This window comes from Ambystoma mexicanum, chromosome 12, assembly GCF_040938575.1.
Source record: "Ambystoma mexicanum isolate Mex_15411 chromosome 12, UKY_AmexF1_1, whole genome shotgun sequence".
Lineage (NCBI taxonomy): Eukaryota > Metazoa > Chordata > Amphibia > Caudata > Ambystomatidae > Ambystoma > Ambystoma mexicanum.
This window is the reverse complement of record NC_090936.1, coordinates 612,454,656-612,479,861: the sequence shown is the minus strand read 5'-3', so window position 1 is coordinate 612,479,861 and position 25,206 is coordinate 612,454,656. Positions and strand designations below refer to the sequence as shown.

Sequence of the window (25,206 nt, the reverse complement as noted above, 5' to 3'; positions counted from 1 at the left end):
GTACTGTGGGGATCAAGGTAGAACTTAATGCGAGATGAATAGTCGCTCCAGTAACTCTTGTATTCCACTAAAGCCTTCTACTTAAAATTAACCAATTTAAACTTTGCCTTTTCTGCCGCATCCGACTTTACACCCAACAGATTTCGATGAACCCTTAACTAGTTAGGGATTGGACTGCTAAAACATTAGGATCACTGAAAAGTGTTACCAAGAAGTAGATTGCTGCCGTTAGTGCTGAATAACCTTTTTTCCTTCCAACAGACCTTTGACTTGACAAATGAAAGCAACTGCCATCTTAACGTGCCAAGTGTTGGTGCAAGCCACTACTATTGAAGCAGTCACCTGAAAAAGTGTTGCTTAGGTTTTCTATTTGTGATGGTTTATCTAAAATAGCATTTACTTGACTTTCATAGATAAAATAAACCTATATATTTGACCAACTTCTTGTGTCTAAGCTTCTTTGGACTAATGTATTGACTGGGTTCATTGCACCTACCTACAGCTCATAAGCCTGGCCAACATCTAGTGGAAACTGCAGAGTATTACAGTTTGTTTTTCGAATCTCAAAAAGGGGCGTCGAAATAGGGTGTGCCAGTAATACTATCCTAGTGTGACGTCCAATGTACCCATGATCCCTCATGCGTGTAGGACCCTCCAGAGACCCTAAGCTGTGTGGTAAAGGTGGTGAGCTCCCCACCCTGCCAGGGATGCGTCTTGTGACGACGGCCTGTATTTCTGGATCGTAAAAGGGTTTCCTCTTTGTAAGATTCTCTTATCCACCAGCGAAGACTGTACTAGTGTTGGCGAAACGACCACTAGATCGTCCCACTGACCACTTGCCCGAGACCACTGTTTCGCCAACCATTCCTGCATGGGTCGCAAGCACAGACGCGCGTGGGGAACCAGGTAAATGCACGATGCCATCATGCCTAGCAAACATTACTTTGCACACCCTTATCTGGCGACCGGACCGATGGAGGAATTTGCAGCAACAGATTCTGAATTCTTTTCTCTGATGGAAAGGCCAACCCCTCTTGGGTGTCTAGGACAGCTCCTAGGAACGGTTTTGAGGTGCTTGGCACCAGGCTTGATTTTTACTCGTTGACTGAGAATCCCAATTGGAAGGAGGTGGTTGATTGTTCTTGGACTGTTTGATCTGCAAATTACGGGGGTTTCCCCTGTGATGAGCCAGTCTGGGTAAGAGTACACCGGGATTGCCTCCCTGCGTAGGTGCGCCGCCACCACTGCCAGTACCCTGGTGAATACCCTTGGAGCCGAGGCTATTCCGAAGGGCAGCACCTTGAACTGGTAGTGCTGGTTGTCCATCTTGAAACGTAAGAATCTTCTGTGCGCTGGGAGCATGGAAATATTAAAATAGGAATCTTTCATATCCAATGTTGCCATGTAATCCCCTTTAGTAGGGGGATTACTTCCTGGAGTGTAGTCATGCGAAATTTTTGAGGCTCGACATAATTGTCTGCAGGGTGCAAGTCTAATACTGGGTGAATAGTTCGATTTTTTTTGGCACAAGGAAGTAGGTTGAATAAACCCTTGTTTACCTGGTTGGTTGCCCAGGACGAGTTCTATTGCGTCCTTTGCAAGAAGAATTACTATCTCCTCGAGGAGAATTCTTTGGTGCTCCAAGGAGTGCATCTTCTATTTTGGAGGATAGTCACGGGGGCGTTGTAGTAGCTCTATACAGTATCCTGCGGACACCGTGGACAGCACCCACCTGTCCGAAGTGATCCCTTCCCATGCATGGTGAAGATGAAAATGCGCCCCCCTACTGGGGATGCATGGGAAGGGACCCGGAGTAGAACATCACTGCTGTTTATTGGGAGGCATATCACCTCTCCCTGGGCTGCCTCTCCCCCTACCACGGCCCCTGTGTTGACCTCTGGTGAAACCCTGGGTAGCCTGGGACTGATTGTTGCCCGATGAGGTTCCTTCACCCTGATGGTAATTGGACCCTCTTTGGGAGTTTTGGCCGCGAAAGAGACAAAAATGGTCATTTCCTCTTTGACCTGAGGGCTCATTTGTTAGCTGGCCGAGGGACTTTAAGGTATCGTATCCGTCCTTAGCTGTTTTCAGTGCCTCCTCCACTACTTTCCCAAATAGGACGTTCGGTTCTACCGGCATGTCTATGAGGGTGGATTGGGTCTCAGGTTTAAACCCCCGATTGTCTTAGCCGAGCATGGCGTTTAATAACTGACTTCTGCTTATAGTCTCCCTGCATTATCTGCTGCATCGAAGTTTGCCTTAAGGATGCATCCAGACACAGATCTTCCGTCTGATACAATCTGGGCGAACTGGCTTTTTAGAGGTTCGGATGCAGAGGCAATGAGGGCGGCTATCTGTTCTCATTGGTGGCAGTTGTAGCTTGCTAACAGAGTGGTGGTGCTGGCAATGAGTGCTTGGTATGCTGATGTGGATGCCACCTTCCTCCCCAGAGCATATATTCTTTTGCTTTCTTTGTCAGGGGATGCTTCAGAAGAAGCTAGTGGTGTTCCCGGCCTCTTTCTGGTGGTTGTTACCACCAATGAGTCGGGTTTTAACTGACCCCTTATGTATAATGGATCGGAGGAAGCAGCCCTAAATAATTTTTCTACTCGTGGATTAACCGCCCGAGTAAGATTAGGGGTTACCAGAGAAGGATAGATTCTGTGCTGGATTGATTTTAAAATGGGGATAGTTTGGGCAATGGATTTCCTGTCCCCTAGAATTTCTTCTGCAAAATATCTCTATTCTTGGACACCCTGTTTGTCAATTTGAAAATTGGCTGCAGCTTTAGATTATACCTCATTAAGTAAAGGTTGATTATCAACTGGTTTGTCATTCACTGGGGGATCTTTGGGAATAGGGGAGTCAAGACTATAGGCCTCTGCCTCGTCTTCCTGGTCCTCATCCCCATAGTAATCAACCCCTGCCTGGTCTTCCAGCATCTGTACTTCTGACATCTCACCATATGGCTGGTAAGGCTGAATTATAGAAGGGTCAGAAATCAAACCCTGAACTCGAGTCTCAGAACGGAGCCTCTTAGGAGGTTGAGGGTCTTTGGATCCCGAAGGGGCAGAGGGCTGGTGTACTATGATAGCTATGAAAGTAATATAGGTCTTTTTCGTAGAAATCTACAAAAAAGGGCATCCTCCTCATTACCCTATCAATGTCCTCTGAGTTCCATTGCTTGGAACTGGGGATAACCCTGTCCTGCTGTGGTTCCTCATTCATGTCTATATTCTGAAGAGTGGGAGGAACAGTCTTTCCCTTGGTGACAGGGACCTTTCCTTGTGTTTTTCCTTCTGAACCTGATGTTCAGAGGCTTTATGTTCTTTTTACTCCCCTTTCGCATGACTGGAGGAATGTTTTCCTGAACCTTTAGGGTTCTCTGAATGTTTCGAAGCTTGGCATAGAGATTTGGGAGTCTTAGAAGAGGGCCGTTGAACCTCGGAAGCAGAAGTAGACGCCGAACGTGCTACTTGGTGGAAGAGGTTGGATTAGTCTTCTGACAACCGGGCCTCAATGACTTTAGGTAGTGTGGCACCCTTAGCAACCATGGACGGTTGCTGTGAGTCAACCGTGACCTGGAATGCCCAGAGGACACCAAATCTGCAGACCGCTCTCTTGATGTCTTCTTTTGCTGATCGCTTGACATACGTGTCGAATCTCGGCTGGGGTTAATGTGCTTGGTGGAAGAGGTGTGTGTTGCACTCTTACCGCCGGGTGTTGTTCCCATAACTGAACTGCCGGTCAGTCCTCCGCTTGAGCGTGGGTGCCCGACAACACCCCTGTGCCCTTGCCGTCCAATAACGTGGCATCGCTGAAGGAACCCACTGCGTCCATGGCCTCTAGCTGCCTGCGTACTGGGCCCAGCGCTTCGTCGAGGGGTCCTTGAGTGTCTTGGCCTTTAAGAGCTTACAAGCTCTTAAATTAGCGTCGGGATGGTCCTGTGGGAGACACAAGTTACACGTGTTTGTCCACCCAGGGAGACTTACGGTTACACTTTGGGCAGCATTTAAAGGGGTGTGTGTGTGTGTGGTGTGGTGTGGTGTGGTGTGTGTGTCCCCACTCTCCCTACTTGCACTGGGCCAAGGCCAGAGGCCTTCCAAAGCCCGGCCGAGGCCTTCCGAGGCCCAAATTCCGTCGTGTAGTCTCGACAGCTGTTCTTCCTCGGTCTCGAGTCAGATGTCGATCTTCGTTGATCTTCGACATAAGGTTGGAGAACGGGGACATTTTATAATTATAAAGATAAATGGCTAAAGCCAAGGGTACGCCATGATATGCTTCCGACAAGTATGGCGGAAAAAAACAATCTGAGGGTGCTACACGCGTGAGGGATCATGGGTACAGTGGACATCACACTAGGGATAGCATTACTGGCACGCCCTAGTTCGACGCCCTTTTTCAAGTTTCAAAAAACAAACTAATACTCTGCAGCTTCAATTAGATGTCTGCCTATGCACAGCATGTGATCCAAGTAGATTCCACAAGCCTCAGAAATATATTCCACAAACAACCCACCACCATTTTCTGGATACAATCACAGACCCTCTCGCACTGTCCCCCACCCCCCTCACCCCCAATTATTAAAGTGCTTTAAATCCATTTGAAATCTAACAGATGTTAGCAGGAGTATGCAAGCATGTCCTAGAACCGTAGTAAATTGCCAGTAGCAGTGCTTTTTTCAATACTTGGATATTCACAATAGTCCCCATATCAGTTGTGCAAGATCACTGCAAGATGGAGGTGAGGAGTTTGCAGAGGGCCTACCCCTAATGGGTCACACATTAAGCTCAACTCAAAAACAGACTGCACTGCAACCAACTTCCATTTCCTTCATACTTCATAGAAACAGGTAAACGCCAAGAGCAGACTGTTCAAAGCAGCTAACAGCCCTAAAGGTGATCACCTGACAACAAATGACATGTTGGCAACAAAATAAGGTTTTACAGTAAAGAAGGCAGTGTCTGTTGCAGTCCCTGGCCCTTAGCTGACAAGAGTATTCCCCTGGGATGCTTGCTTACCAATTAACTCCTTGTTGCGAGAATCCACAGAAAGGTTGCGCAGCGCCCCAGATACTGCTTTCACCACACGCTCATTATCGTGGATGAGGTGGTCTGCGATTGCAGAGAGGCCCTTTTCCTGGCGGACTGCCGAGCGGATGCAGCGGCCGTACTAAAAGTATGAAGAAAATAAGGCAAGGTTAAATGGGCGGCAAAGTAGACATTCTAGTTCACCTCTGGGCCAACGAGGAGCACATTATCGAGTAATTGTCCTACACCTAAAGCTAAAACCTGATGTACTTTTAAAACCTGCAATTATGATTTTCTTTAAGTTTATAAAAGTAATAAGTAAACAGCAAATCTAATACTTTAAAAAATCCACTTTCCATAGTCTTCACATGCACACAAGGAACAAGTTACTTACCTGTAACTCTTCTCCAGCATGGATTCACATGCTCATGAATATTCCCCATCAGGCGGTAAATCCTCGGTAAAGAAAATCAGTTTGGTTATAAGTAGAAAGGAAGTTCAGAAACGAAATAATCACTGGTCTCTGGGTCATACTGCCCCCAGCCAATGATTGCCCTCTACCCAAGCCCATCCTTTGCCAGGTAGCAGGTAATAAAATTGTGGCAAAATGTTGCAGTAAAAAAAATAAAAATTGCTGTGGTTTGACCCAGTAAAGGTTAACCCGATTATACCATTTAAGGGGGGGGGGGGAGGAAGGGGTTTGCAGGGTTGTCCCCTGCATCATTTACACGAGTTTGGCGCAATAACCACGCCATTTTTGCCACAATTTGAAGACATGGAACCCTCTGGCAGCCATCTTCAGATTTGGTAGCACGTAAAGTAGCAGTAGGACCAAGAGAAGAGCCGCAGAGGGGTTGAGGGAGGGTTTGCATGTGAATCCATGCCAGACCCATGCTGGAGAAGTTACAGGTAAGTAACTTGTTCCTTCTCCAGAAAGGGGTCTGGCATGGATTCACATGCTCATGAACACAAGAATACATAGCAGTACACATGCACAACCACGGGAGGTGGCAAGGCTCAAAATTAAGCATCTCTTACCTCCACACCAAGCCCACCTTCAAGCTAAAAGGTTGTCCAGCACTGCTTGCCCGACTCTGGACTCCTCCCTGGAATCCTAGTCGACCCAGTAGAATTTTGTGAAGGTGTGAGTTGACCTCCACGTAGAAGCACAGCAGATGTCCAGCAGGGGGACACCAGACAGGAACGCCGTAGGAGCAGTGATCTCGCTGGTCGAATGGACTCTCGGACGACCGGGCAACGGTCGGTTTGCCAACCAGTGACATTGCATGATGCAGCCGGAGAGCCATCTGGAAATGGAAGCCTTGGAGAAGGCCTTCCCTTGGTTCACAGTGCCAAAGTTCACAAACAGCTGTGATGTCTTAAGAAAACTCTTTGTGCGGTCCACATAGAACTTCAGCACTCTCGCCACATCCAGCGAGTGCAAAGTCCTCTCAGCCAACGACGAAGGAGACAGGAAAAAAACAGGCAACACCAAGGGCTCGTTGAGATGGATGTCCGTCAGCACCTTGGGCATGAAGGAGGGGCGATTCATCAGCACTACCCTCGTCTCGTACAGGAGAGGGCCTGGATCGCTCCCACTCGTCGTGCGGAGGCAATGGCTACAAGGAACTTCTTCCACGATAGGATTTTAAGGGGCGCCGAATGCAAAGGCTCAAATGGAGGCCTCCATGAGCCTGGTCAGCACCACACTGAGCTCGCACGCCCGGGCTGGGACCTTCACCGGTGGTAACGAGCGGACCAGTCCTTTCATGAACTCCTTCACCAGGCGGTGAGACCACAGCGACAACCTCCCCGGACTTCTGGTGTAGCGGGAGATAGCTGCTAGATTAATTTTGATGGAGGCATGCGCCAGCCCCGCCTTGGCCAGCGACAGCAAGTACAGCAGCACTTGAGGGGCCGTAATCCGTAGATGGTTGATCTTCTGTGCACGGCACCAGACAGAGAACCTCTTCCATTTATGTCCATAGCACTTAAGAGTCGAGGAAGCCCTGGCCTTGACAAGCACCTCCTTGCAGTCTACCGGGATATCGTAGCCTCCGAACTCTAGTGCTGCAGGAGCCAGGTCTGCATGTTCAGCGATCCTGGGTCATGATGCAGGATCGCACCTCCTTCCCTGGCGAGATCTGCGTCCGCCGGCAGCTTGACTGGCGGGGACGCTGACATGTCCAGAAGGTCCGGGAACGATATCTGCCTCGGCCACGCCGGTGCTACAAGGATCATCCTGCACCGGGACAGTGAGTTGACTGATGAGTCGCAGAAGCAATGGCAGGAACGCATAGAGGAACAGGCTGTCCCAGGGGAAGGAGAATGCATCCCCCCCCCTCCTCCCAAGCTTCCCGGATAGGGAAACCTGCTGGCGAACCTCCAGCACTTGGTGTTAGTCGCCTTTGCAAACAGATCCATCTGGGGGTTGCCCCATCAATGGAATAGGAGATCTACTTGATCTTGTCGAAGCTCCCACTCGTGGCAAGAGTGCAGCTCCCTGCTGAGTGAGTCGGCAACGGTGTTCTTTACGCCTGCCAGGTGAAAGGGTACCAGAAACATCCCCTGGGCGACGGCACAGTGCCACAGATCCTGTGCTTCCTTGGAGAGCCGGGGATCTGGTGCCCCCCTGCTTCTGGATTTAGAACATCGTGGTGGTGTTGTCGGTGAAGACCCATACCACTTTGCCCTTGAAGGAAAGACCCGAGAGCCCAGAACATGGCCTGGAGCTTCAGGACGTTGATGTTCAGCGACCTCTCCTCCGGGAGCCAAAGGCCTCTTGCATGGAGATCTCTGGTGTGCATGGCCCATCCCTCCAGGGAGGCGTCCGTCGTCACCGTTTCCTGATGTGCTGGGGTCTGGAAGTCCATGCCCGCCGTGAGGTGCCCGTGGGTTCCCCACCACCCTATCGCTTGTCGGAAAGCCTCATTGAGGGAGATCTTGTCTTCGAAGCTTCCTGCCACTTCTATCCAACGGGCGTCGAGGAACTCCTGCAGCGGCCACATCTGCAACCTGCACAGGCGCACGAATAGATGCATGATGATGATATGCCGAGAAGGGACTTTATGGACCTCACCCTGGCAACTTCCATGGTCAACAGCCGTTGTACCATGCCCAGGATGGCTTTTATCCTCTCCTCAGACTGAAGCCTGCCACGCCACCGTGTTGAGCCTGGCTCCCAGGAACAGGGCGTCCTGCGATGGCACCAAGCAGGACTTCGCATAGTTATCGCGAACCCCAGTTCTGTGAGCAGAAGGACGGTCCTCGCTGTGTGGTTGATGTGCAGTTCTCTTGACTTCGCTCGAATGAGCCAATCGTCCAGATAGAAGCAGACGTGGATCCCCTGGAGGCAGAGCTGCGCCGCCACCGGTGCCAGGCACTTGGTGAAGACCCTTGGTGCCGACTTCAAACCAAAGGGCCGTGCCTTGAACTGATTGTGCCACCCCTGGACCACGAAGCGTAGAAACTTTCGATGTCCTTTGTGTATGGGGATGTGGAAGTATGCATCCTCCAGGTCCAGAGTCAACAGGAAGTCCCCTTCTTCCAGCTGTCCCGGCACGTGCTGAAGGGTGACCATTCGGAATTTGAGATTTGATGTATTTGTTGAGGTGGCGGAGGTCTAAGATGGGTCGCCAGATACTGGTCTTTCGGACAAGGAAGTACCGCGAGTATACTCAGGAGCCCCAGAGTCTCTTTGGGACGAGCTCTCTATCGCGCTGTTTTCCAGCATCACTCGTACCTCCTGAAGTAGCTATGGAATGTGGTTCTCTTTCCTGGCCTCCGGACCGACAGTGTGGACACTTCGTTTAGAACTCCAGCATGTGCCCGTGGGCCATGGCATCCAGCACCCAAAGGTCGGTGGAGATTGATTTCCACCCGCTGATTAAGTTCGCCAGCCAGCCTCCCACCGGGGTGCTCAGGTGGGGGCCAGACGTCACATCCGGTTCAGTCCTGCTTCACAGAGACCTTGTCACCTTGGCGATGACGATGTCCACCGGCCTTGCTGCGGCCTCTGTAGGCTTCCTGCAATGAAGAGCGGGCCGCTTGATGGTACGATGAAGAACTGCCGCCGAATTCTTTGGAGGCACCTTGAGACTTTCCTCCGGAGGTCCGAAAGGACGGCCGTCACTGATGAAGCATGCCCAAGTCACGGGCCGTCCCAGTGTCTGCCTTGATGGCCTGCAGTGACTTGTCCACTGCCTTGCCAAAAAGGTTGTTCCCGAAGGGCATGTCCAGTTCCCTGGTTTGTACGTCCTGATGGAAGTCAGTGGCCCTGTGCCAACTGCGCCTGCAAAGGCAAACGCTGTTGCCCATCTGGCGAAACCAGGTGTCGGCGATGTCCATGGCTACCGTGATGGCGTGGTCCGAAGCCAGCTCGCCCTCTTGTAGGATTTCAAGGGCTGGCGCCCTCTTGTCATCCGGGAGGAAGTCCAGGAGGGGGGGGCGATTTTCAACCACAGCTCCCCATCATAGTGGGCCACGATGGCGAGAGCGTTGGCCGCCTTGATGGCTGTCGCTGCTGACGAGAGGACCCGACGTCCCATGGCGTCTAGCTTCTTCCCCTCGCTGTCCGGCGGGGAAGTGGAAGTCGATGCCGTCACCCCTGCTGATTTCTTCTTAGCAGCCGCAGAGACCGAGTCCGGGGATGGCTGCGCCCTGAGGCACATAGGAGCGGAGTCTGGGACCCGGTACTACTTCTCATACTGGTCTCTTTTTGCAGGGGCCATGGACGGGTTCTTCAGAAGGGACAGTCCTTTGTCTCAAATGTCGTCCCACAGCGGGACTGATAGTACGGTCTTCCTCTTGGCCTCTTGTGGTTGATAAAGGAATCCCTCCTTCTGCTCTTCGGGGCATAGTTTGAAAAGCTCTGAGGCCCTGGCGATCATGGCATGAAACAAGCCAATTTTGTCGGGATGGGAAGCCCGGGGAGGGGGCGATGGGAGATTTGTTCCATCGCCGCCGTTGTCGCCCGTCCCCGCCGTCTGTCTCATCCCTCGGCGGAGGGGATGGAGGTGAAGGATGGAAGGGTGGGGGCGGATGAACTCGCCTCCGCTTGACTGAAGGACTCCCCGACGGTCCAGGCGCTGCTGGATCGTCTCCCGGAGGTAAGGGCAACCTTGTCCTCTGTGCACAAGGTTTTTAGCACTAGCAAGATGTCTTCCGACCCGTCAGCTGTGGCATCGGCAGGTGTGGTGTCCTCAGGTTCCTGGTCAACCTCCTGTTCATCAGCTCCACCGTTGCTCTCCACGTCCGCCTCATTGGGATCCTTCCCGTAGGCTCTGACCTCGTTGAATCTCTAGTCCAGGACTAACTTGATAACAGACAGCTTGTCCTTGGAGGAGATATCCGAGGCATCTAGGACTACCGTGTCCCCCTCTCCTTCTCGGCACGGGGCATCACAGGGTCTTTTTGATCAGTTGGAAAGATGAATCCCTCCGGGATGACAGGGAAACTCTAGGCCTGGAGGCCATCTCCACTGGGGTCGCCTCTGCGGGCTTCACCAGGGATGCCACAACTCCCTCAATCGAGGCCTTAGCCCAGTGAATCTGGGCCTTCACGACCTTAGGCGCGTCGGAGACCTTCACCGTGGGGGGAGGATAACCTCACTCCCCCTTGGCCTTCTCCGTCGTGACCAGCTGGGGCTTCTCCCAAAGCTTACCCGTGGTCTCAAAGCTTACCCGGGTTGTCAGACTTCCTTTTCGTAGAGCTGGAGCATTGGCTCGTGGTTGACTGTTGGCGACGTTGCACCCGGCCTGGGAGCCGAGGAGCCCGAACCAACAGTGCTCCCGGTGCCCACGGACTTGCGGTGCTAGCCGGGCTCTTTGCCTCCAGCCAGTCGGCGAGTCGTTTACGATGGTCCTTCATGGTCCGGATGGACATTTTCTTGCAGAACGCACAGTCCTCCTCCACGTGCAACTTGTCGGATTACAGGCAGTAGACACCCCGGGGGTGCTCATCTTCCTTGAAGATGAGCTGTAGTCCACATCCTGGGCAGATCCTAAACAGGTCGGGTCCAACAGGCGTCTAGTCTCTGTCTTGAGCCATGTCCACGTCGGGTAGGTCTCAAAGATCTTCCAGAATCCTCCAAGAAGTGAAATTAGACTAAAATTCACCCTTGAGGGGTGTAGAAAGTTACGGAACTGGTCCCCGTTAATCAGAAGATTAATCGGTAGAGCTTGAGGCTTGATTTGACTGAAAAAATAAGATTAAACTCTTTGAAAAAACACATCACGCAGTAAAAGCTCGAGAGCAAAGCACGAGGACTCCCAACACTTGAACGTGTGGTAAAAATCTGAAGATGGCTGCCAGAGGAGGGGCTTAGGTAGAGGGCAGTCATTGGCTGGGGCAGTACAACCCAGAGCCCAGTGATTGGTTATTAGTATAAAGAGTTCAGAAATTAAACTGAAACTGATTTTTTTCTTTTACCGAGGATTCCCAGCCTGAAGCGGGAAAATTCATGAGCATGTGAATCCATGCCATCCCATGATCGTGGAATCTTGCAGTGGCTCACCGGGGCGAGATCTTTTAGCAGGGGATTGAACAGGGTTTTGAGACCCAGAGGCGGCTGTTGTGGGAGGGGTGGTGTGACAACTTGAAGTAGCTATGGTTCTTTACATAAACTTTTGCCATGAAAGACATTCTTCTCATGACTCCATCTTTATCTTCAGCTGACCATTGGACAGAACAAGGATTGACCATAGGTTGAGGAGGGAGACCAGACTCTTCTGCAGTGGGTGGGACTAAAGTAGACGGTGTACCCTTTTTCTTCAAGGCTGAAGACAGGAATCCTGTGACAGATTCCTTACTCTTGTGAGGGGACCTATCCTGCGATTTATCCCTATGAGGGGGGGTCTTAGAAGAACTCTTCTTAGAAGTGTTTTACTAAATGGGCTAGTCCTGCCTGTATGGGATTTTGTTTACCGCTATCGATGCAGAACGTCAAATTTCGACTACAGTCAGATCCGAAGTCTCGTCAGCTGAATCACAATCTTCGGGAATGTCTTTATCCACAGTGTCTGTTCTGTCTTTCGACAGTCGGGGCTTGTCATGTGGCGATCTGGAGTGCCCAGAGGGCAAAGATTCAACTGACCTCTCCCTAGACGTAGTGTGCTGCCGTTTGCTGGATACTTGCGTCGAGTCTCGGCGGTGGGTTGTGTGTTTGGTGGAGGGATTAGTGATAGAACTTCTGCTGCCGATTGTTGTCCCTGTAACAAGGCTGCCGGCCTGTCTTTTGGGGTCAGGGGATTGCGCTTGGGAAACCGGAGTAACCCAGTCGCCTTTGCCGTTTGGATACCGCAGCATTTCTGCTGTCGCTGAAGGCACCCTCCACCTGGGCTTGAAGAGCCTACACGCTCGACAGGAACCCTCGACGTGGTCTCAAAAGACACAGGTTAAACACATGGTGTTTATCGACCCATAGAAACTTTGTTGCACTTAGGGCACAGTTTAAAGGGGGTCCTTTCCGTAATGGAATGACAGTAGCTAGGCAAATGTGGTGTACAAAAAGGGGTATATGCATTGTAGAATGTCCCCCCCCACTCTATCCCTACTGTGTGGGCCGAAGCCTGTAGTGGCCCTCCAAGGCCGGAACAAATCTGTCGACGAGGGCCTTTAGATGGTCATAGTGTTCACCAATTAAGCACTGCCAAAGCCAATAGGTTCAGAAGGGGTGGGAGGGGGGCTTTAGGGAGCCAGGACAACCAAAGTCAATGGGCTAGCTCAAAGTTCTGATGCTCTTAGAAAATGTTTTTAAAATAGTCAGTTCAGTAGGAAAAAAAATTAAAAATAAAATCACAGAAGCTCAAGAGGAGCCACCTTGAAGAAGCACAAGAGGCCAGTGCAGGTGAGTTGAGGTCAACTCAAAAGGGTTTAAAAAAAAAAAATTAAAAAAAAAAAAAGTACTCCTTAGCTAGGAAGCACCACAAATGGCAAAAGGTCGATGTACCCCAAGACCCCACAGTGCCTGTCAATTGAAGAATTTGTTCCAGCGGGATATGCCTTCCTGTTGCAGTGTAGCGGGCCCTTACAGCTACGGTTGGAAGTTACTTGATCCCCCGATCCTGGACTCTGATGAAGGGACTCTGGATGAAGATTTGCTGCTTCGGTAGGGTCCTCTGGATGCCCACAAAGTTTTGGGTGAATTCACACTTCCGAAGACAATGCACTTGGTCAGCGGTCCCTGGACATTGGGATTCTCGGCAGTCACAGTTTCGAATGACAAAAGTTCGACACAAAAGTGTCCAAAAAAAAAGTTTCACATTTTTCACATTTTTTTTATGGGGGTTCTGGGGGGTCCCCCCAAACCAGTTTTTTTTTTAAAAAAAAACTTATTTTACTATACAAACTTAAAATAAACCCTTTAATATTAAAACAAACATTTGAAACTTGGAAAGTCACAGCAAGTCTGGTGTTCTGCCAAAATGACGCTCATCTTAAGGCTAGTTGGTCCTACCAGCCCAAAGGAGGAAGTCGTCCCATAGGGGTCTTCTCAGTAGAAACGAAAACTGGGTCAGCACAGATGCAGGGCTTCACTGGGCACTGGTGCTGCTGGCATCTCTTGACGTCTTCATCGGATGTTATCCTCCAGTGGTAGACTGCCTCTAGTCCCAAAAATCTTGCCTTTTAAGAAAATTCCTATTCATTCACAGCCCTAGGATGTCAATCACCAGCCAACTGGCCAATCAGAACTGGTTTCACTCAAGCACACCTAGAGACAAAGAACAATGACGTTTTGGGACCCTCCCCCACTTCCTGCCTTTCCAGACACACACACAGGAGCCTGGGTGGGTGTTAGAAGGGAATTAGCACATTTTTGAGAATTCTCCCCAGCTTAGAGACCCCCATCTCTTTTGCTGGACTTTTACTATTTCATGTAATTTTTTATCTGATTTATTCTCCGTTTCTCTTTTTACTTTGTAGTCTGACAAACTCCATAGGCATAATCTTTACATTGAGTCACAAGACCTTCAGTGTAGTGCCCAATTTGAAGTCTTAGATTTCCAAAAGGTTTAAATACCTTCTCTTGGTGAAACTACTGTTTCCAAGAGCAGCGAAGTGAAATTGACTTTAATTACATTTTGTAACTTTCTAGACCCAGCACACACTATCCTACAATAGGGTGCTGGAGGGGTTACTTAGTATCCCCTTTGTCTACTTTCTCATGTAACATTTTTATGCTACCCTTTCTACAGTTAATGGCTGGTGGCAGTGGTTTACTTTTTACTATCATTGTGGGGTTTTACCACGGGCTGCGTTCGCAGCTGCAGTAAAGCACCCATGGGTGCCCATTTCGTCAAAATGGCCCCGATCGTCTTTTGCCACCAGCCATTAATTGTAGAAAGATTAACATAAAAATGTTACATGAGAAAGTAGACAAAGGGGATACCAAGTAAACCCTCCAGCACCTTATGTTAAAATAGTGTGTGCTGGGTCTAGAAAGTTACAAAATTTAACTAAAGTCAATTTCACTTCACTGATCTTGGATACAGTCGTTTCACCAAGAGAAGCTATTTAAACGATGGAAAATTAAGAGACTTCCCTGTGTCACTGCACTGAAGGTGCTGTGTGACAATGTAAAGATGCCGCCTATGGAATTTGTCAGACTCCAATTTAAAAGAAACAGAACACACAGAATTAAAAGTACAAAGTCCCAAAGTTCAGCAAAAGAGCTTGGGGTCTCCAAGGTGGGAGAAATTAAAAGCTAAAATGAAAATTCTCCCTAACAATGTTCGTCAGATCGACACATCCAGCTTGTTACTTCTACTCCCTTGGACTGTGCCCCATTGCTCACATCTTGCCTGTGGCCGCTGCAGTCCCAATCACATCCAAACCTGTAATGTCTACGCTCATCCAGCAGCACTGGTTACCCCACCACACAGTACTCACCAGCCAGCGGCCTGCACACAGGTTCTGGAGGGCTCCCGCGGATGCCTCCAGGATGGCAGGGGTCTTGCTCTCCTTCATGAGCGAAACATAGATACGGACCACTTCAGGCTGGAAAAGCAATTCATAACCTGTGAGGGGGGGGAAATGTATATTAGACACAGGATGGTGTAAAGGTAACTGGAGGGGGTTATGAGTGTATGGACTAGAGGAGAAACCAATCAGGAAATGAAATTGGGCTAGTGGATGTAGAGAGCCATCAGATGACCAGGCTGGGTGGAGGTGATAAGAGGGCATGACAAGGTACAAAGCATCACAGTAATATGCATAGGTAGTTTAGGAATATGCATTCTATTTCAATGTGTCACCTTTAATTTGTCCACATGCTTACTGGGACAATTCTTTTGTTGGAATAGTATGCTAGGTTACTTGCCTGTAACACTGGTTCTCCAGCTTGAAGCATATATTATCACAATTCTGCCATCTTGATCTGGCATTGTTCAGACAATATAATCTGAAGATCACCAGACCACGTCGGCCAGTCTCAGATTGTAGGCCATGGGAAAGAACCTACATGAAAACATCCAACAAAAAGGACTACTGATTGGTAGGAGTACAGGGAATAATGGCTAAATGCCACTAACAAAACCAGCAGTGATCCCAAAGATTACACAGGCCGACTGGTACACCATTGCCTCTTTTTGAAATGCAGGAAGGGCATGCATATTCTTCAGGAGGGGCATGAGTCGATAGTTGCAACACAAAATTGTACAGTGGTACCTAAAATAAAACAAAGTTCAACTAAAGTTCATTGAAACTTTAATAAAACTAACAATGTGGAGAACTTTAAGAAACCCACCAAAGATCCACTGCAGACAAGGAAACCAAATGCAGACTAAGTACTAAGGGTTAAGTGAGATAGGCAGGTAATTGATTTGAGCAGCAAATGTCAAGTGTCTCAAAAAGGTAAAAATGTCTCGAGTAACTAGGGCCCTTAAAGGCAGGCCAAGGTGGCAGCACCACAGCAAACAACTTGATTCTGGTGTTGGGTGCTCAACAGCATCTAACATGCTCCTTGGTGCTTTTCTGGCATCTCAAGATTAGAGCTGTGTTCTAATTTAGAGTGGGCAGAGTCAGCATCAAGACAAGGATCTCTGTGGATCAAGTTGATGTGTCCCAACAGTTCAAGTCTAAATGAGTCTCTAGCCAAAAACCATGCTTCTCCAGCATGGGGTCTGGCATGGATTCACATGCTCATGAATATTCCCCGTCGTCAGGCTGGGAATCCTCGGTAAAGAAAAAACCAGTATCAGTTTCGTTTCTGATCTGTCTTTCGTAGTAATAACCAATCACTGGTCTCTGCGTCATACTGACCACAGCCAATGACTGCCCTCTACCTAAGCACCGCCTCTGGCAGCCATCTTCAGATTTTTACCGCACGTTCATGTGTTGGGATCCTCGTGCTATTGCTCTCGAGCGTTAGTGCTATTTTTTCGCGCTTTTTCACAAAAACTTCGATTCTTTCGGTCAAAAGAGCCTCAAGCTCCACCGATCCTACATCCGATCAACGGGGACCCGTGTCGGATTCATCTGTGCCCCTCAAGGGTGAAGATTTCGTCGAGCTACACTTCGGAGGACTCCAGAAGCTTCTCAGGCCCGGTCTCGGAGATGGCCCAGGAGAAGGGAAGCTCGACGCCCGGAAAGCTGTTCAGGGCCTGCCCTGGATGCCAGCTGCAGAACGTCTTCAAGGAGGACGAACACTCTTTCTGCCTTTACTGCCTTCATGGGGACAAGACGCACGTGGAGAAGGACTGTGCGTTTTGCGGCAACATGTCGGAACGGACCATGAAGGACCGCCATCAACGTCTCGCCAGCTGGCTGGAGGGTAAGAGCCCGTCTGGCGAGAAGAAGAAGAAATCTGAGCGGTCTTCTAAGACCTTTGAGGGCGCCCCGGCGACGGGGGCCCAACATAAGGCCAAGCACCGCGAGTCCGCTGGCACCGGGAGCGCCGAACGGTCGGGCTCTACGGGCGCCAGGCAGGGCGCACCCTCCCCGGCACCATCAACCACGAGCCAACGCTCTGGGTCGGGTAAGAGGAAGGCCGAGCACCCGGCGAAGCTCCTGGAGAGACCCCGGTCGAGCTCTAAGGCAGAGGAGGAGCGTGGCAGTGCCCCCTCCCTCAAGGATAAGGCGGTGAGCGCACCTAAGGTGGTGAAGGCCTTGATCCATTCGACCAAGCCCTCTATCGAAACGGTCGCGGCGGCCCTGGCCCAGCCTGTGGAGGCTGCACCAGTGGTGGCGGCCTCGGGGCCCAGAATCTCCCTGCCTCCTCGGAGGGAGTCTTCTTTCGTGCCCATCGATAGGACCCCCGTGAAACCCTCCGTGGGGAAGAAGGGGGGGCAGGGCGTCGTCGTAGATTCGGCCTCAACCTCAGAAGAGGAACTGATCGAGGTCTTAAGCCACGGCCTAGGCGTGGAACAAGACCAGCCCGTCGGAATGGGCCCCGACGCAGGTGACGACGACATCGTCGAGGATACCGACGGGGCCCCTGCTCGCCCGTCGGATTCCCCTCTGCCAGCGCCGCAAGACAACTCAGCGGCCATTTTGTTGGCTATACAGTCCTTATGCTCCGAGATAAGGACGAGACTACCGTTACCGACGGAGGAACCTCTCCCGTCGGGGGATCCAGAACCGGGACCTTCTGGTGTTCCCCCTACCAAGAAAAGAAGGATCCATCCACCGCCTCCTTTTCAACCGTCGCGCCCCGTCCAGCCCTCCTCCCCGTCCACCCGAGGGGATGATACGGGGACTGACACGGCAGCGACGGGTACGGACGACGAGGCATACGACGAGGATTTTCCGTCGTCGCCTCCCACCAGGGCTTCTCCGCCCGACGAGATTGGATCGTTCCACTCAATGATCGCCAGGGCATCCGAGCTTTTCCAACTCTGCCCTGAGGAGAAGAAAAAGGAAGGCTTCCTTTACCAACGGCGCGAGACCAAGAGGAAGACGGTCCTCGCAGTGCCTCTGTTGGACGACATTTGGGATGAGGGCCTTTCCCTCCTCAAGAACCCTTCCACGACGCCAGCGAAAAGAGACCGGTACGAGAAAAAGTACCGGGTCCCGGACTCGGCCCCCCTATGCCTCCGGGCGCAGCCTACCCCGGACTCCGTCGTCTCCGCGGCAGCCAGGAAGAAAACGGGGGGGGGTGCGGCCTCCACGTCGACTTCCCCGCCGGACGGCGAGGGAAAGAAATTGGATGCCATGGGACGCAGAGTCATCTCGTCGGCGGCGACGACGATTAAAGCGGCCAACGCCTTGGCTATCGTGGCCCGCTACGACAGGGAACTCTGGTACAAGATAGCTCCCCTGCTGGATTTTCTGCCGGACGACAAGAGGGCGGAGGCCCTTGAGATCCTGCAGGAAGGTGAGGTGGCCTCGGACCACGCCATCACCGTGGCGACGGACATCGCCGACACTGGGTTCCGCCAGATGGGCAACGGCGTTTGCCTTCGACGTCGCGGATGGCTCAAGGCTACGGACTTTCGGCAGGACGTCCAGACCAGGGTCCTGGACATGCCCTTCGACGGGAACAACCTGTTTGGGAAGACAGTGGACGATTCCCTTCAGGCCATCAAGGCGGATACTGAGACGGCCCGGGCCCTTGGAGTACTGCAGCAACGGCGGACGCCCTTTCGGAGCGGCGGAGGCAAGGGCGCCTCCAAAAGGTTCCGGCGGCGGTTTCGCTTCCTACCGTCAAGCGGCCCGCTCGTCGTCGCAAGAGGCCTACAGAGGACGAGGCAAGTCTGGCGGCCCCCGCCGTCGTCGCCAAGGAGGCCAAGGCGGCAAGGCCGCGTCCAAGCAGGATTGAACCGGCCGTGGGGTCGGGCCCCCACCGAAGCACCCCGGTGGGAGGCCGGCTGGCGGGCTTCGTCAGCGTGTGGGAGTCCATCTCCACCGACCGTTGGGTGCTGGACGCCCTGGCCCGGGGCCACGCGCTCGAGTTTCAAAGAAGGTGCCCGCGCGTCCCCCCCGTGGCCAGGAAAGAACTTCACGTCCCTCAACTTCTCCTGGAGGTAAAGGCGATGCTCAGAAAGGGCGCCATCGAACTCGTCCCAAAGAGGCTTCGGGGCTCCGGAGTCTACTCGCGTTACTTCCTCGTGAAGAAGAAGACGGGAGGATGGCGCCCCATCCTGGACCTGCGACGCCTGAACAAGTTCATCAAGGCGCAGAAGTTCCGGATGGTCACCCTCCAGCACGTCCTGGGTCAGCTGGAGGAAGGAGACTTCCTATCGTCGTTGGATTTGGAGGATGCCTACTTCCACATTCCCATCCTAAAGGGGCACCGAAAATTCCTCAGATTCGTGGTCCAAGGGCGTCATTACCAGTTCAAAGCCCTTCCCTTCGGACTGCGGTCGGCACCCAGGGTTTTCACCAAGTGCCTCGCACCGGTGGCGGCGCAGCTGCGCCGCGAGGGGATTCACGTCTACCCCTACCTGGACGACTGGCTCATCCGCGCCAAGACGAGGGAGCTCGCCGTGGTCCACACGGCAAGGACCGTCCAACTCCTCACGGACCTGGGATTCTCCGTGAACTACGCCAAATCCCACCTGGTGCCCGCGCAAGTCGCACTGTTTCTGGGAGCGAGGCTCGACACAGTGTCCCTTCTGGCCTCCCCGTCGGAGGAGAGGACCAGGACCATCTTGGGCAAGGTGCAACGGATGTTGGTGGCCGACGCGGCCAAGGTGAGGTCCATCAAGTCCCTCCTCGGGATGATGTCTTCCTGCATCTACCTCATTCCCATGTGCAGGCTCCGGATGCGCCCGTTGCAAGAGTTCCTGGATGCGCGCTGGATCCAGACGACGGGCAGCTTCGAGGAAAGGATCAAGCTCGACGAGAGTTTCCGACGAGCGATACGGTGGTGGGGCACCCGCGCGCATCTGACGGCGGGCATGGACTTCCAGACCCCAGCCCACCAGGTGACTGTGACCACGGATGCCTCCCTAGAAGGGTGGGGAGCGCACACCGAAAATCTGCACGCAAGGGGACTCTGGCTCCCGACGGAGAAGTCCCTGCATATCAACGTCCTGGAGCTCCGTGCAGTGTTTTGGGCCCTCAGGTCCTTCCTTCCGTCCCTCAAGGGCAAGGTGGTGAGGATCTTCACCGACAACACCACCACCATGTTTTACATCAGGAAACAGGGCGGAACCAGGTCCCCAGCGCTGTCCAAGGAGGCGCAGGACCTGTGGCATTGGGCCGTCGCCCAAGGGATTCTTCTGGTGCCGTTTCATCTGGCAGGGATAAAAAACACCATCGCCGACTCACTCAGCAGGGAGCTGCGCTCGTGCCACGAGTGGGAACTACGGCAGGATCTGGTGGATCGCCTCTTCCGACGGTGGGGCACACCCCAGATCGACCTGTTCGCGACGGCGACGAACACCAAGTGCCGGAGGTTCGCCAGCAGGTTTCCCCAGACGAGGAGCATGGGCGATGCTTTCTCGTTCCCCTGGGAGGGCCTGTTCCTCTACGCGTTCCCTCCCTTGCCTCTGCTAATCCGGCTCGTCAACCAGCTCAAGAGGTCACGGTGCAGGATGATCCTCGTCGCACCTGCGTGGCCGAGGCAGATATGGTTCCCGGACCTTCTGGACTTGTCGGCGTCCCCGCCAATCAAGCTGCCGGCGGACGCGGATCTACTCTCCAGGGAAGGAGGCGCCATCCTCCACCACGACCCGAAGTCGCTGAACTTGCAGGCCTGGCTCCTGCAGCGCTAGAGTTTGGAGGATACGACATACCGGCCGATTGCAGAGAGGTTCTTGCAAAGGCCAGGGCGTCCTCGACTCTTAAATGCTACGGACACAAATGGAAGAGGTTCTCTGTCTGGTGCCACGCACAGAAGGTTAACCCTCTACGGATTACGGCTCCCCAAGTGCTGCCGTACCTGCTGACGCTGGCCAAAGCTGGTCTGGCACACGCGTCCATCAAGATTCATCTTGCTGCGATCTCCCGATACACCAGAACCACGGGCCGGACGTCCTTGTGGTCTCATCGTCTGGTGAAAGAGTTCATGAAGGGACTGTTCAGATCGTTCCCGCCGGTGAAGGCTCCGGCCCCGGCGTGGGAGCTCAACGTGGTGCTGACCAAACTCATGGGACCTCCGTTCGAGCCTCTGCACTCGGCCCCGTTGAAGTTTCTATCGTGGAAAACAGCTTTTCTCGTGGCCATCACCTCCGCACGACGAGTGGGAGAGATCCAGGCCCTTTCCTGCAAGGCCCCGTACTTGACTTTCCACGACACGAGGGTAGTGCTCAGGACGCACCCCTCCTTCATGCCCAAGGTACCGTCGGACTTTCATCTCAACGAACCCTTGGTGTTACCTGTGTTCTTCCCGTCGCCTTCGTCGCCGGCTGAGAGGACTTTGCACTCGCTGGATGTAGCTAGAGCGCTGAAGTTCTACGTGGACCGCACGAAAGGTTTTCGGAAGACGTCACAACTCTTTGTGAACTTTGGACCTGTCAATCAGGGGAAGGCTCTCTCGAAGGCTTCCATCTCCAGATGGCTCTCCGGCTGTATCATGTACTGTCACCGGTTGGCAAACCGACCGCTGCCTGGCCGTCCGAGAGCCCATTCCACCAGAGCGATCGCAGCTACCACGGCGTTCCTATCTGGTGTGCCCCTGCTGGACATATGCAGGGCTGCTACGTGGAGGTCGACGCACACCTTCACGAAATTCTACTGCGTCGACCGGGATTCCAGGGAGGAGTCCAGGGTCGGCCAAGCAGTGCTGCGCAACCTGTTCGCCTGAGGTGAGCCTGGTGAGGAGGTAAGATGCTTAATGTTGAGTTGATGTGATGCTTAATGTTGAGCCTTTGCCACCTCCCGTGGTTGTGCATGTGTGTACTGCTATGTATTCTTTATTCATGAGCATGTGAATCCATGCCAGACCCCATGCTGGAGAAGGAACAAGTTACTTACCTGTAACTGTTGTTCTCCAGCATGGGTCTGGCATGGATTCACATGCGAACCCTCCCGCCTACCCCTCTGCGGCTCTTCACTTGGTCATACTGCCACTTCACGTGCTTCCAAATCTGAAGATGGCTGCCAGAGGCGGTGCTTAGGTAGAGGGCAGTCATTGGCTGTGGTCAGTATGACGCAGAGACCAGTGATTGGTTATTACTACGAAAGACAGATCAGAAACGAAACTGATACTGGTTTTTTCTTTACCGAGGATTCCCAGCCTGACGACGGGGAATATTCATGAGCATGTGAATCCATGCCAGACCCATGCTGGAGAACAACAGTTACAGGTAAGTAACTTGTTCCATCTGCTGCGTCGAGTCGGGGCTTGCAACAGGCAAGTTTGACAATCCTATTGTTTGGTGGAATCTGGTGCTTTCACAGTTGCAAGCTGGGTGTGGAGTTGTGACAGCCATACACTTCACTGTGTCGATTTGGTGTCTAAGCAGCACAAAGAAGCAGGTAGTGGTTTTAAGTTCATAGAGTGCCATAAGCAGCAGCACAGGTCCTGTAGCAATATGAAGCAGGCTGAACACTGTCAATCTGACTCAGAAGTCCCAAGTTGGTAAACGGGGCTCGGAGCTGCTGCTGGATTTAGGCGTTTTAGGGTGTTAGGCAAAAATTGATGTAGTAACACCGTGTGAGAAATCTACGTCATCACGGCAACGCCGAACATGTCGCCTTTTAAAATATCAACAACATTCACGACGACGCAGTGACAGATTGTGTAAACTATGACGGCAAATGAAGAGAATCACACTGGGAATGCCAGGAACAATACAATATATTTACAAACAATACTATTGACATTGTGGAAATAGAAATTGTGAAAGATACCATTCATATGAGGGTGATAAGAGTTTTAATGTAAAGTATAATTTGTATGAACAAGTGTATACAGGTCTACATGAGCATAGTGGAAATGATATTCATTATTTAGTTGATAGCCAAAAATAAGGAATAAAAATGAAATGCATTACCACTAATGTATCAGTGTTTACATGAATACAAAATTGCATTCCTTATTTAATTGTTGGTGGGGGTAAACAATAAAAATGAAATCGCCATTACATATAGTGTAATGTGTAGGCAGCCCAACCACATTGTTCATATAATCAACCCACAAACTGAATGAAAGGACTTAATTACATGAAAACCATTTAATGCCCAAACGTGACAAGGAGTGATTAAATATAAAAAATGAAGGATAAAGCGGAACGAGAAGGAATTAGTGGAAAGGAAGGAAATAAAAATGAAAAACCCTGCATTGTTAGAGAACTCAACCGACCGCTTGTGTGAAACGACATTAATATGAAAACAAAGAATCAATATGCCAGAGGAGACGCAGCAGTTTAAATTTGACGGGAAACACGAGCAACTGAAGAGTCACAGTAAATCAGCATTTCCATTAGTCAGAAAAATGCAGACATGGAAATGTAGTTTTGTGGGCGATATTATAGTACACTTCCCGTGAGAGTAAACACTTTTCCTCTTGGTATTAGATAACCACCCTTTTGGTATAGGCCTGTACTACACATGTTGATAGTGTGACTGAGCAGCCAGGCTCATCTCAAGAGGGGGTAATTGTGAGCTGTAGAGCTGTAGCAATGAAATTCACAGATCCAAGTAGCCAAGTAACACTCAAAGTTTCAGTTATAGTTATTTGTTTAACAGTTTTTAACATTCTTTATGTAATAATCAAATATACTTAAAAATACTTTTACAGAATCAGCAAAAGTTTAGTAGATACTACTTTGAGATGCCTTTTACACACTTCCTACACACACAGGCGACTTCACTCACAAGGACAGTAATGGCATTTATATATCACTAGTACTTTGCAGATTGAGGTTGCAGAAAGGAAGGTTTAGAGGAAGGGAAACGGTTAAACAGGCTCTCACGGCATGCGAGTATACTTAAATCTTCCAATCTAGTCCAGATAAAACCTTTCCCAGCAATAACAGTCTAAAACCAAGTTACCACCTCAAAAAATACAAAAGTAAATGGACTAGAAGAGTTTAGGGATGCAGGACAGCCACAGTCAACTGGAGCACAGTCTATGGAGCGGAGGCCCTTAGTAGTTAGTAAAAAGTCTTGCACAAAGTGAGAGAGTTTGATGTAGAAAAATCACTGTAGGGTCACAAGCTGTTACACTTGTGGAGGCTAGGCTGAAATCAACAAAAGTAGCTACTGCAAGTCTCAACTGAGCAGAGCAAAGGAAGACACTGAGGTAAGTACCACAAGTCTAAACAGAACCTCTGGTTTGAAGAAGAGTGGTCCAGCTGGCTTCTGTCCTGTTGCAGCGAGGCAGATCCTGGGTTTCTGAGCCTCAGTCGTGGGGACAAGAGGGAGGACATCTGGAGGACAACTGCAGCAGCAATTCGGAGGTCGGCAGCAGCTACAGGCTTTTTGGATCAGCAGCACTTTGCGGTTTTAGCATGCAGTATACAGCACCACTGCGGATTTCAGATACTGGTTGGGCTTCCTTCACTCCTTGGGTTCTGCACTCTGGTGAGGAGATCAGAGCTCTGGTCGTCCTGCTTCTGAAGGGTCCGTAAGAGACTCCTGGAGCTACTGGTCGGATTGCAGACGTTGCACTCTACTACAGATTTCTCGACCGCTGGCACTCGGTTCCTGCAGCAGCAAAGTAGTACAGCCAGTCGGGGAAGATGGTTCAGTGGAGTAAGTCGAGGGGTTAGTTGGTCCCACTAACCAAAGGGAAGAAGTTATCCCTTCCGGAGCTTCTCTTGTCGATCAGAAAAATTAGTTTCAGCAAAGCAGCAGGGCTTCACGGGGCAATTCAAAGGTCCAGGAGGATGCAGGAAGCTTTGTTCACTGTTTCTTCGTTGGTGTTCTTCCCAATGGTCAACTGCCTCTAGTCCTAAAACCCTCATCTTTTAAGCCTGTTTCTCCCATTCATGAAAAGCCTAGGCTGTCAATCACACAGCAGAGTGGCTGTCCTGAGGCCGGCCGGCCAGCCAGCCAGCCAGCCAATCAGGACTGGGTGCATTCAGGCATTCCTAGAGACAAAGGACAGGAAAGTTTCAGGAACCTCCCTCACTTCCTGCCCTTTCAGGCACAGGAGCCAGAGGCGGGTTTCAGGACTGAAGCCTGTCAAAGGCAAAATTAACAAAGGGCTCAAGCCTGGCTTGGCGCACAGAGTAAAACCCAAGAAAGACCTCACAAACAGAAAATGGCTAAAAAAGACGACCAGGGCCATTTTACCAAATGGTCACCCATGGGTGTGTATGGCACAATTGTATGCAGTACGCTTTGG

At 51.3% G+C, this 25,206-nt stretch overlaps 1 protein-coding gene across 7 annotated transcripts in view; it reads right to left on the bottom strand.

The window, feature by feature from the left end:
* The window catches only part of CTNND1 (catenin delta 1), a 478,107-nt gene that overhangs the window by 63,793 nt on the left and 389,108 nt on the right, over positions 1-25,206 (bottom strand). For all 7 annotated transcript variants that reach the window (XM_069629030.1, XM_069629031.1, XM_069629032.1 and 4 more), the window contains 2 exons: positions 14,919-15,046; positions 5,022-5,172 (listed from right to left, as the gene is read on the bottom strand). In XM_069629030.1, coding sequence (XP_069485131.1) covers positions 5,022-5,172; positions 14,919-15,046 — 279 coding nt within the window. The remainder of the gene's footprint in view (positions 1-5,021; positions 5,173-14,918; positions 15,047-25,206) is intronic.